Here is a 12,998-nt window from a genome sequence, read left to right on the forward strand (position 1 = left end):
ATCATTAACACAATGTTCCAGAAAGACCCTGCCAAACTAACTCAGAAGAAACTCATGATGCGTTTTTTTTCCCTATGTCATTCTCTCTGTCTGTCTCTCAACCAATTTCTCTCTCTCTCTCTCTCTCTCTCTCTCTCTCTCTTGCTCTCTAACTCTCTGTACTTTTGTCTTATCCTCTCTTTTTTCTCTCTCACTCTTGTATTTTCTCTCTTCACTCCTCTCTTTCTCTGTCTGCCTGTCTGTATCTCTCCCCATTTCTCTACTTTCTCTTTCACTTTCTCTTGCTTTCAGAATTTCTTGTCTCTCTCTGTCACCCTTTTTCTCTCTGCCTTGTTCTATCTCTCTCTTTTCTCTCTTTCTGTGAATCTCTCCCTCCCTTTCTCTATCTCTTGTTTTCTGTTCTCTCTGATCTCTCGTTCTTCTTTATGTTCTCACTCTCACTCCCTTTTCTCTCTATCTTGTTCTACCTTGGAAATCTCTCTTACCTTTGTCTCTCTCTCTTACTCTCTGTCTCTTTTTTTGGGGGGTGGGGTGGGGTGTATTTTGCCGCTCCATTTCTCTGCCATAACCAGAGGGAAGTGGAAGGCCAAACTGTGGCCAAGACATTAATTATTTACCCCCTGACACACATAAACATACACACACAAAAAACATATACTGTATCAGACTGATGCATACAAGCAAACACACAGACACACAGACACACACCCGCACACACACACACTAGAGGATAGTATGCAGCTCTTGTAAAATGCAGTTCTTTTACAAACCTTGTGTCTCAGAAATGATCATTTTACAGGAGAAGGGAAAAACAGTCTTAACATTTTTAATGCAATTTTTAATGATTTCTATTGACCTGTCCGTCATGAAATTGATCAGGAGAAAGGCACTGTTGGTAGAACACTGAACAACAGCAAGTCATTAGAAAGACAGCAAAATTAGTCCAGTTTAGCTGAACTTATTACAACATCATATGACAAATATTGAATAGAAATCATTGTTTTCACAGTTTGTGATTGTGTTTTTTTTTAAAGTAACATCACTGAAACTGACATCATGAACGTGTGTGTGTGTGTGTGTGTGTGTGTGTGTGTGTGTGTGTGTGTGTGTGTGTGTGTGTGTGTGTGTGTGTGTGTGTGTGTGTGTGTGTGTGAATCTATAATTACATCCCCTCCAAAGCCCTGCTCTACAGTCATCAGCATAATTGAATGAATAAGGCATCGAATGAAGCAATATGTAGCCAGCAATTTGGTTCTGTCAGCCATCTGGATGATGGCTCTAAAAAGTGTACGTGGGGGGGTGTTGGCTATGGGGGTGGGTATGTTAGTGTCTGATTGTATATGCATGTATTTGTACACATTAAATCCCTGTTGGCTGAGACAGAATGTCTTCTGAAAAAACATACCAGTTGGAGGTGCCTATAGCTCACTTAGCAGTACTAATACTGCATGAGCACAAGAGCCATAGACACAGTGAGTTACGCACCTGCAGTGAATTTAACCCTTTAAATGGCCAAAGTTTTACTACACACTTTTATAACCTAAGAACAGGTCAGCCAGTTTGCATTGTAGACTGTGTAGTTACTGAGTACTAAGCCTTTGTATGTCTAGGATTTTAGGGGGCTAGGACAGAATACAGGCTTAGAGGGAGTGACAGGAGAAGGTGATAGTGAGTAAAAGATGAAGAAAACAATTTGGAAAGAACAGCAGTAAATAACTTGTCTAAGTGCTAACCCCTCTGGTATGTACAAACACATTGTTAGTTAAGAAGTGCTCTGTTTCAACTCTTCTGTCACCTCTGTCTCTCTCTCTCCCTCTTTTTCTCTCTCTCTCTCTCTGCGCTTGTCAAATCTCACACTACTGTGACATCTCTGTGAGTTCTTTCTGAAACACTGAAACAACTCTCTTTCGAAGTAAGTGAAACTGCAGTCCCATATATATATATATATATATATATGTGTGTGTGTGTGTGTGTGTGTGTGTGTGTGTGTGTGTGTGTGTGTGTGTGCACAAACACACACACACATACACACACACACACACACACACACACACACATGTAAACATTTTTCAGTTTTTGACATCATTTGAAAATGCCTGTTGCCTTTTACATTTCATGATGAATGGACTACAAGAAAAATGGCTTGGGGGAAAAAACGTCTGGTTCTGTTGACTTGCATTAACAGTAAAGTATGCTTTTCTCTTCTCCTGTAAAGTTAAAGTTGCCATTGTGGAGATACAAGGTTTATATTTACACATGTATATGACAAAGAACAAAGAACAAACTTTGTTCTTCAAATCAGCTCACAAATGAGATGTGTTCTAAGATGACTGTACTGCATCTTACATGGGCAGACAGATAACCATCAGGCAGAGAGAGAGAGAGAGAGAGAGAGCGAGAGAGAGAGAGAGAGAGAGAGAGAGAGAGAGAGAGAGAGAGAGAGAGAGAGTTGTGGGGCTTCAGTTGTAAATGGTTTTATATTTGTAACCTGATATGTGTAGAAGAGCAGCAGGGAGTGTCTGAATGCTTGAAATTACTATCACAGTGATACAGTGGTGTGTGTGTCTGTGTGTGTTCATAGCCATTAGATGGATCAGCAAAAGTCTTTGCTGTTATTTGTGGAACACACAGTGCAGTGCAAAAGTCAGAGACTGCCCTTCACTCACTCAGTTTACATTAAAATGTCTTTAAGAACAAATGATTCATTTTTAGTGTCAGCTTGCTTTTTGTTTTTTTAGAGAAATCTGCGGGAATATTTTTCACAACTCCAAAGCTCAGCCTTAGAAGTTGCATTTTCTGCAGCTCCACAATTCATGTTGGGGTCTGGGATCTGGGGTGGTCAGTCCACTGTTCTGAAAACACCAACAGGTTCTTTGTTTGGTTTGCAAATGTTTTTTGTTTGTTTCCTTTTCTCAGTAAGGGCATCTTCACAGCTCCACGTCCTTTCAGACTCATAGTGTAGAGTTGTTTTCTCACAGTGGAAGGATGGACAGACACACCTGTGGAGCTTGATTTTTGCCTCTCTCTCAAAGATGAAATCTTACTGTTTATCTGATGGAGACAGTTTTGGTGGGCTACAAGGTCTTACATGGTTGTTAACATTATTTTCTCCATACTTTTTTTTATCTTTATTTAATTCTAATGTCGAAATCCTGTTTTTTCATGTCTATTCCTTACTGTTTTTTTTCATTGCCTTTGCAATAGGGATTATCTTATGTCTAATTTGAAAAATCAATAGCATGCAAGGAATGGTGGCTTTTACTGGAAATTAAATAAATGAGAGATGGTCTCTGACTTTTACACAGTACTGTATACGCATCACACATAATACAAGATTAACTGGATTGTATTATTATACATTAAGTTCACACATCATTACACATGCTCTCATTACATTGTGTGCATATGTGTGTGTGTGCGTGTGTGTGCGTGTGTGTGCGTGTGTGTGTGTGCGTGTGTGTGTATGTGTGTGTGTGTGTTCAGGGTATTGTGCTCTGTAACCTAAACTATTCTGAGTCCAGGTGCAGTAAGGGGATCATTGGTCTCTCTCTCTCTCTCTCTCTCTTTCTCTCTCTCTTTTGTATTTGTGCCAGAACTGCAGCACCCTGCCTCCACTGGGGTTTCACTGTTCCTCTCTCTTTCTCAGGCACTCATCCTTGTGCCAACTAGGTACTTTTTGGACCCGGATTACCCACTCTACACACAAGCACACCTAGTTGGAACAAGGAAGAGACCAGAGAGACTAGAATACCCATTATAGCCAATACTTGAAGAAGACCCTGTCTGAATCAGAATAGAACTGATAAGGAAATTTCAAATCTATGTAAACTTCTGAGTGTAAACTGGCTTGTATATCCAAAGATTTGTATTGTAGTTCTACTGCACATTATATTTTGGGAAATATAAAACTCTATCTAGTTTAATTTAAATGTAGGGTTGTCAAACGAATAAAATGATTATTCTTAATGAATTATCATTAATCACATTTGTCTGGTTTGTCAAATTAGGCACTAAAGATGCATTTCAATTGATAACGCAGCACATTTTGTTTTAGCCATATGAGTGGGTTCATATGAACTGAACATGAAACATTTTCATCACCAACATCCTGTGATGCTCACTGCATGTTAGTCAAGTGTATATCTCATAAATATTATATATACAATCAATTTTTCTAACTCCTCCGTGATTGCAACCTCTCGCCCCCATTCCTACAGCTCATAGATTTTTGTTGTGATTGTCTGGAGCTTAGCACTGTGCTATTACTTTTGTTAGCTTGCTGCTCATTAATTTATCCATAGATAAGGACTTTGATGAAAAACAAACTCACTATCGTGTGAATTAACTTTTTTCAAGCTGTTTTTAAAAGCTGTATTTGAACAAGAGGACTGAAGTCAGTCAATGCCATACAGCAGGTAAGCAGCTGGACTCAAACTGTGGTTGGAAGGGTCAAGTGAAATGCAATAATGCCTTTATGCTGTTGAACATTTGTCATAATAACACACTATGAACACATTAACTGTGATATCACTAAGTGAAGCACATTCATTCTTCACTCTAAGCTACGATCCACCCTAGATTTTGTAATAAAGTAGCAAACGTTTACATTTCTATGCAAACCTTTTCTCACTGTGTGCTTGGCCTTGGTTGCATAAAATTTGGTTGCACCATACATTTGTCCAAAACTCATTTAACCTAGCACTTAAAATAATAATGTGGTTAAAAATAATAACCTACCCTCACTACCTTGTTGCAAATAGTAGCCCTAAAAATAACCTTAACATACTACTAATAGACTAATTTATCATTTGTTCACGCTCTTTTCTGTCTCTTTTGTGTTCTTTCTTTATTAACGCCCTGCTAATCTCCTTTTGACTCTCGTGAGTGTCCCTTTAAGAGATTCCTCCACCCGTTTTCCGCAAAACCCACTTGTTTTCGAGGGAAACCGCCCTCCTACGCTCGGGTTGGGTGCTAGCTTATTATCACTCATAGGCGGGCTGCTCGTGAGTATGGGCTACCAGCCAATCCTAGCGCAAGCAGCGGAACGCTACTAGCCAATCATAGCGCAGATTGGAAGGAACTTGTTAGAATACGGGTGTGGAAATTCTTAAAGCGACAAGCACACTTTTCTGTTGAAAGCGGAATACGGGTAGGAAGAAAAACAACAGCGTCTTCTCCTCCTCCTCCTCCTGCTCCTCCTCCTATCTCCGGCTTTACTCCGCCCTCCGGTCCGGAAGGCAGTGAGAGCTGCTCTCGCAAGTGGCCGCAGATGTGAGCTGAGTTTTTAGTCGCTAGCTGCTACTAAAGCGGACCAACTTTGCCTCCATTCACTTGAACGGCAATGTCAGATTAGCTCGCCTCTTTAGCATCGAATTCTCGCTTATTATTATTTCTCGTCGTTGTCGTGGTCGCCTATAGCAGCCGCCAAGGGACTGTTTCAACCTCATTTCGCGACTATTTCTTTAAACGTTTCCTTTTTTAATTTTCTATTTTAATGTTCTATCTCTCTGACGGTTGACACACTGCTACAAAAGTGGATTTAACAGTGGCTCCGCCGTGTACCAGCACTCCAAGATGCTCCTGGTGTCTCCGCGGCTAGACTCACCTCGCATGGACCCATTAGTGAGTTGATAAGCTTTTGATTGCTGTTAAGCACCAGCTTTGGATGTGTCTGTGTGTATGTGAATGTGAGCCTCTGTGTTGGGGTGTGGGGGGGGGGTTGTGTGCGTGTGTGTGTGCGTGTGTGCGGGAGGGGTCGGGGGGGTGCGGGAGGGGATGGGGTATTCATTAAAACTTCAGCACGCTTTCTGTGTTGTTTCACTTTATCTCTGACCCACTTTAAACTTCTACATTGGAGAATAAACCTGCTCACGTGTTCCAGCATCTCAGCGGCACTGTGCTCGGAAACTTGACCGAGAAGCCACCGGCATTAGCTGATGGCGGTAGGAGATAGACTTTGTGGGGTGCACAGAGGCGGCTCGTGATCTGGATGAGGGCGAACCCGCGCTATTTAATTGCGCGAGCTCCACGTTTCACGTTCTTGGCGATTTATATTAGGACGCTGATCATGCTGACGACACTCATATCTATTGACGGTGTCGTTATATTCCCATAGCGGCAGTATGGTGGGGAGCAATGCACTGGCATTAATGCGTAGCACGCTCACTAACGTCAGTGTTCAAAAGATCCTTAAAGGCTTGCAGTTCGTTAAAGAACGTGACGTCACAATGCAATGTGTTAAGGGACTGTTGTCACAATGTAATGTGTTAAAGAGCAGCTACGTCACAAACTAGCGTGTTAATGAATCGTGCGCTGCATCTTCACGCCCGACGAAGAGACCCTCTTTGTTTTCCCACGGCTGAGGAATCGCTGAGGCAAAAGAAAAAGCCCCCACTCTGCTGAGCAGCAGCAGCATGTGGTTCTGCTGGTTGGAGTGAGCGAGGCTGAGCTCCGCCGCTCTAGACAAAAGGCGAAAAGACAGAAAGACAGCGCGGCTCTGCAGACGTCAGCGCGGGGTTCGGGAGCCGGGGAGCGGTGCGGGAGTTTAACAGAGAGAGGGGGGGGGTTGCAGATAGATAGAGGTTGCCATCATATTGACACACAGAGTGGGGAGCGTGTGGGTGGGTGCGCGCGCGCGCGCGGGATTAAGCTTGCGGAATACGTAATTGGATTAAAGGAAGTGGCGGAAGAAGTCGCCTCTGCCTGTAAAGAGCAAGCAGGAGCCACAAACCAGTCTTTATTAGAGTCTTGCTGGATTAGTTAATGGGTTAAAAGCGCGTTTGTGTGCGTGTGTGTGTGGTTCGTATACACAAGCAGTCCGTTTATATGGCTACTGTCTGTGCATGTTGCCCCATCGTTCAATAATCCCAGCCAATTAACTAAAGAGGTCTGCTCAGCGTCATGCTGTAGGCAACGCCCCCCTTCGCTTTGTTAGGATTTTGCTTAAACACACCTCGCTTACAGTGCTGTGATAGCAGAGCAAATCCAGCCTTGTGTCATCTTTGCAGCTGGTTTTTGGAAAGTAAATCTTTTTCTCCCCGATAATAGAATGGAACAAAGCTAAAGTGCTCATTTGATGCAGATTGGTGTGGAAAGTGCTGGTTAAAGGAGAGGTCTAGGAATGTGGGTGGACAGGTGGAAAGTGTCCAGCCCTTGTTGAAACAGATTGATTTCCTGATGAACTGTGATGCCTCTTCATAAGCCGTGTCTTCTGTACTGAATCAGTGCAGGATGAATGAAACCCTGGACATCTTGGCTTACTCTTAATTAGTATTGATGAATATTCATACAAGCTGTGACCCCGCCCTCATCCTTATGGCGTGTAGTGACCATTAACCCATTAACCTCAGTGGACGCTCCTCCTGAGACAGGCTATGGCAGGCCATTGTCTAAATCAACATCCAGAGGTGTTTTCAAACTGTGACATTGGAATTGAATGTGTGCGGTGGTGGTGCCTGCGATATATTAAATCAATCCAAGCGTGTTCAGTGCAGAAAAGATGAAGACAGGGGGTGCTTACATGGGGTGAGGCTGGAAGCTCCCTTTTAGTGGAGGGCCTTAGGGGAACTGGATGTGTCCCTATAGGTTTGAGGCAGGAGCAATGGTGGCTGCCGCTATTAAATAGTTCACCTTTTCTTATGCTGACAAATAAGCCTTATATAGCATTATTATCCAATTTGTCTTATTTGCTACATTGGTTGTATGGTTGATTCCTACATGCAGTATGTTTCCCTGTACTTAGTAAAATAACAGAAGATTCTTTAACTCAAAATTCACTTATAATAGAAGCTAATGGGCAGATGATTCTGTTATAAGTGTGCAGTGAGTCGATGGGTATTCTGTTCTTTTGTAAATACAGTGAAATTATTGTCCTGGTTATCAAGCATTTACTTCTGATGTGGCAGATAGAGTGTTGGATAATTTTTTTAATATAATGAAACACAGCATACCATGGATGTTGATGACTATTATTATTATTATTATCATCATTATTATTATTGTTATTATTGAAACCTTTTCATTCTGAGGCCACTTTGTAACAGCATGTGGTTTGTCTGAGCTACACCCACGCTGGGTTTCCCGCAACGGATCTTTCAGCATTTTTTTTTTCATTTTTTGAACTGATCTATGGCCAAATTAGTCAGAGCACTTTGAAGTTGCTGGTGAAGAAAGAAGAAAAAGCAGAAAGGGCGAGCTGGAATGCGCTCCTCCGCTCAGATCTAAGCCCACTGAAAGTGGCAGGGTAGCCGTCACCCGGCTCTGCGCAGACTTGGATCCACCTCAAAGTAGAGCTGGAACGGAAAACAACAACAGTGTGTGTGAACTTTCATCTCACCGACGGCCTTTAAGGATGAGATCACTGAATAAAGTGCGAGTGGAGAGGTAACCAAGAGGTCGCTTTTGTCCCTGAAGCCATCCATTGCACATGCCTTTCTGTGTCACAGAGTAACTGACAGTTTGTGTCACCTTCCGAGCTGCTGTTTTTTTCTTCCTGAAAAGAGAAGGAGATTGCTGTATCTGCAATACAGAGCCATATGGTGTATCCCAGTGAGAGAGAGAAGAAGGGATAGCAGGGGGTAGGAGCATGCAGATGAAGAGAGAGAGAGAGAGAGAGAGAGAGAGAATTTGGCCTTGAATGTGTTAGCCAAGGCCAGCTGTTGGGTGAAAGGAGGTAAAAGTCTCCTGGTGGTCAATGATCATGGTTGGGTCTTTTACTAGCCATAGAAACTCTTGAACAGCAAGGACACATTTACTTGTGGTATAATCATATCAAGCCATTAAAAGCAAAGTGCACACTGTGTGGGAAGTGCCATTTGATGTATTATACTCATTACATGAAGTAATTGGCACCTTTTTTTGCATGCACACACACACACACACACACACACACACACACACACATACACACACACACATACATAGAAAGTGTTATTACACCTAACAGTCATATAGACTGCAAGTACACTCTGAAAAATAAAGGTTCCTCAATGGTTCTTGGTTTGATGAAAAGCTTAGGAAAAAGGTTCTTTTTCATTAAGGTCTTATGACATTTATCAGACATTTATATGACATTTACCAAAAACAATGTTAGTTCCATTTTACATAGCTTTGTCCAATCTCTCTGTTTTCCTTAGAGTTAATGAATCTGTTACTTAATAATCTTTTCGTTAATAAATACTGTTACTGTGCCTTTAAGAATGTGTGCAAATCATATCTGTTCTGATTGGCTGAATTATATGCATTATATATTCTAAACACATGCTCTATTGAGGCTAGCGTAAAGGCTAATAGTTTTAGCTTTGTAACTAGCTTATGTCACTTTAGTGAACTCGTTACAAATTAGCAATGTTTAACACATCAATGTACCGTTCTGGTTCACATTCTGGTGCATGTGGTCATTTAATAGTGCTTAGTGACTTTACCTTCACCCGGAAGAGTAAAGAATTCATAAGCGCCTTGCTTCACGTGCAAGTGCTACCAAAGCCAGAGAAGAACACCCATGAGTACTATCAGGTCTTGTTGCTACCATTCTTGTTGGTCAGATGAGCAGTAGTAAGGACAGTGGACAGAAGATGACCATTGTTGGTCATCTTGTTACCATTCTTGAGCAGGTATCAAAAACCAAGTGGAAAATTTGGTACTGGACTGACTATAAAGTTACTATATAGTGTTACATTGTGTGTAAATTTCACGCTGAATGGACCAAAATGAGTTGGAATAAAGGGCCTGGTTCCATTGACCTACATTAAAAGTAAAATTTTTTTAATTAAAAGTTAAAAGTTAAAAACATTAAAAGTTTTTTCCTTACATATATACATACACACACACACACACACACACACACACACACACACACACACACACACACATATATTCAGCATGTATGTTAAATGGATTTTGTGTGTCTTTTTCAAACAGCAGAAAGGGACAAAAAGGAAAGCTGGAATGAGAAGGGAAAGCAGAGTTGCTGTTATTAACCCACGGAGGGAGATGCTCATGTTTTCCTGCTATCCTGCTAGGGAAAGCACTAGTGAGTGAGGGGGTAGTGAGGCAAAGAGGGAAAAAAAGAGAAGGAGGGAGAACTGAGAGAGAGAGAGTGCGTCAGTGACTATCAGGCAAACCCTCACCAGGAAATAACAGTGTTGCCTAGGGATGGAAAACAAACAGGAGCTACATACCAAATATCAGGTTGTGTGTGTGTGTTTTTTTTCCCCTGCTTTTAGACTTTGCACGAAAAGCGAGGGGGGGACCCACATTATGCTCTAAATGAACCCACCCTCGCCACATGCTCTTGCTAAACATCAAGTGTTGTTGCAAGCTGCTGTGAAGGTAGCTTATCAGCACTTAACTCTTGCCTCAGATAAGTGGAGAGAAAGGGAGAAACAGTGATAGGACGGAGAATGGCGTCATGTGCCTCTTTCATCAATTCATTCTCAGTCATTGTACTTTGTTCTGGAAGAAACTTCCCCAAATCAGGTTACAAGAAACATTGTTTTATGTATACACCTGTGTCAGCTCATAATGATGAATGACAGGGGTTTTAACTGTTACAAGACTAGAGGTGTTATTTACCTTGTGCGTAATTCAGTTAATATTATCTAATTATTTGTAGTTATGTAATGACATAGTAATTACTTTGTTAATTACGTAATTAATTACATTTACAGTCATTTTACATTCAGTAGCTTTTCACTAGGTTTGAGTCTGCACTGTCTAATACTAGTGATTATAAAGTAATCTTCTCTTCTATGTACTCAGTTGGATATGTATGCCCTTTTGACAGAAATTCTCTGCTTATTTTAATGAGCTATGAGTAAAAGCTAATTAAACAACATGTAAGAAGAGCCATTTTAAGGCATATACGGCAAGAGGGACTTAGAAACAATCTAATTCCATGTTAAATGGCATCACAGAAGCATAGATTAGATGTGTTAAGATGTGACCAGGGTGGTGAGTAGAGGCATCAAATCAGGAACGACTCCTTTGTTGCTGATCTGTTGCCTCGGACCATCCATCTACTGTAAAGCACCATATGAGCGAACATCTGTTGTGCCTGAATTGCCCAAAGGAGCACTCCACATTCTCACGTTGAAGAGCCGTACAGTTCTACCGCTCATGATCTACCAGAGTATGCTTCATTTGATATTTGTGTTCAGATATTTGCATCTGTAGGGCTTAAGAGCATAAAGAGTTTGGATTGTCAGGGACTCATGCTGTCTATGCTGGATAGCACTGCTTGGCTTTGTGAATGAAAAAGGACTACGAATGAACAGATGTGAAAAATCAGGCAAAACAAAGAGAAATGGAAATGTCTGCTCACCCACACCATGATGTCATCACCACAGTATTGGTTGGATTCTTTTTCTTTGAATTGTTTTCATTACTTTATGGGGTTACAAAAACGGTTGCGGTGGAGTAACAAGGTTTTCCTTTGTGCGCGCATGAGGCGCTTAAGTGAGTCATGTGTAGTAAGTGGCCAGTTTATAACTATTTGAATATTCCATTCTCTTCCGTTCTACACACTCAGACACCCCAGTCAGGTGGACTGATGAGTTTGAATTCATTTATGGGATCACAGAGATGGTTGTGCTGGACTGGTGTTTCCTTTGTGTATGTGACACTTAAGTGAGTCACGTGTGGTTAGTAGATAATTCATGACTATTTCAATATTCCACTACTTTTCCTACCACACACACACACCCACATACACATGCACGCACACATGCTCAGATATCCTAACCAAGTACACTGATGTCATACCAGAAAGATCGTTGGAATGTCCTGGTCTTAAACACCCTCCGCTACGCTGTACTGCTGTTATGCTCCTGAACCTTTGCAGACAGTAATCAAAGAGAACCTGAATCCTGTTTTTTCTATCAGTGCATCCAGTCTGTCTACTCTCTCCCATAAATGTCTTCTTTCATGGAAACTTTTGTAAGGTTGGACAGTCTTTACAGAACATTGGCAAATATTCTGTTCAACCTCCAATCTATGTATTAATTTGTTGCATAACATTGAGTTTCCAGTTTAAAATGCTATGCTTTTATAGCTAGAAAAGCTGGAAAAGACAGCAACAAATTTATCTTCATCTTCCTGCGGTTGGGCAGGTTACACAGCACATTGGCAAAAATCCTATTCAGCCTCTGATGTTTGTATACATTCAGTACATGAGATTCCAGTTTAACATGTTGTGCTACTGGGCTATAGCTGTTATAGCTATGGTGTTGTCGCTAAACATATTGACAACAACCAGTTTGCCGTCACCTGTTGGACAAGCTTTATAGAACATTGTCCAAAAATTCTATTCAGACTCTAATATATGTATAAAAGCGCTACTTAATGTTTCCTACTCTACTGAGCTACAACTATTGTAGCTATGGTGTTGTAGCTACCTGATCTATCCTAACAGTAACAGTGATCTATCTTACACATGCAAACACACAATGTACAGCACTATGCAGGAATCTGGAGAAAATGATATATGAAATAATCATATATGTAAACATAAACATATATGTGTGTGCATATATATATATATATATATATATATATATATATATATATATATATATATATATATATATATAAAATTTTCATTATTTATATATATATATATATATATATATATATATTTTTTTTTTTTTTTTTTTTTTAAGTAAATAAACAAGTATACCATAGAGAGTGGTTTTATGCCTGTCTGTGTGTTGACAACCATTTCCACACTAAGTGCTGTAGTCTCAGATTAGGATAAAGGAGGTTTTGCTGGTGTTTTATAAAGCTTGTCCAGCAGTTGCTATGAAAGAAGTTTTTGTGGGCGGAGCATGGATAAATAGGTCAGACAAGTCACAGAATAGTCACACAAGCAAGATGTGATCTCGTAACAAGAATATCTAGGGACAGCCATGAGAAACTTTGGGCTGAATGTGGGTGGGTATGTAGACTTATTAGGGTGGGAACAAATAGAGTGTGAAATTTCTAAACCAATCCAATGCTGAGGC

General features: G+C 40.9%; 1 protein-coding gene across 1 annotated transcript in view; it reads left to right on the forward strand.

Moving 5' to 3' along the window:
• Positions 1 to 5,248: 5,248 nt before the first annotated feature.
• The window catches only part of si:ch73-211e3.1 (mastermind-like protein 2), a 93,703-nt gene continuing 85,953 nt past the window's right edge, over positions 5,249 to 12,998 (forward strand). The window contains exon 1 of the mRNA XM_017709940.2: positions 5,249 to 5,622. Coding sequence (XP_017565429.1) covers positions 5,575 to 5,622 — 48 coding nt within the window. The 5' untranslated portion in view covers positions 5,249 to 5,574. The remainder of the gene's footprint in view (positions 5,623 to 12,998) is intronic.

The sequence above is a fragment of the Pygocentrus nattereri genome, chromosome 2 (assembly GCF_015220715.1).
Source record: "Pygocentrus nattereri isolate fPygNat1 chromosome 2, fPygNat1.pri, whole genome shotgun sequence".
In the NCBI taxonomy this organism is placed as follows: Eukaryota; Metazoa; Chordata; class Actinopteri; order Characiformes; family Serrasalmidae; genus Pygocentrus; species Pygocentrus nattereri.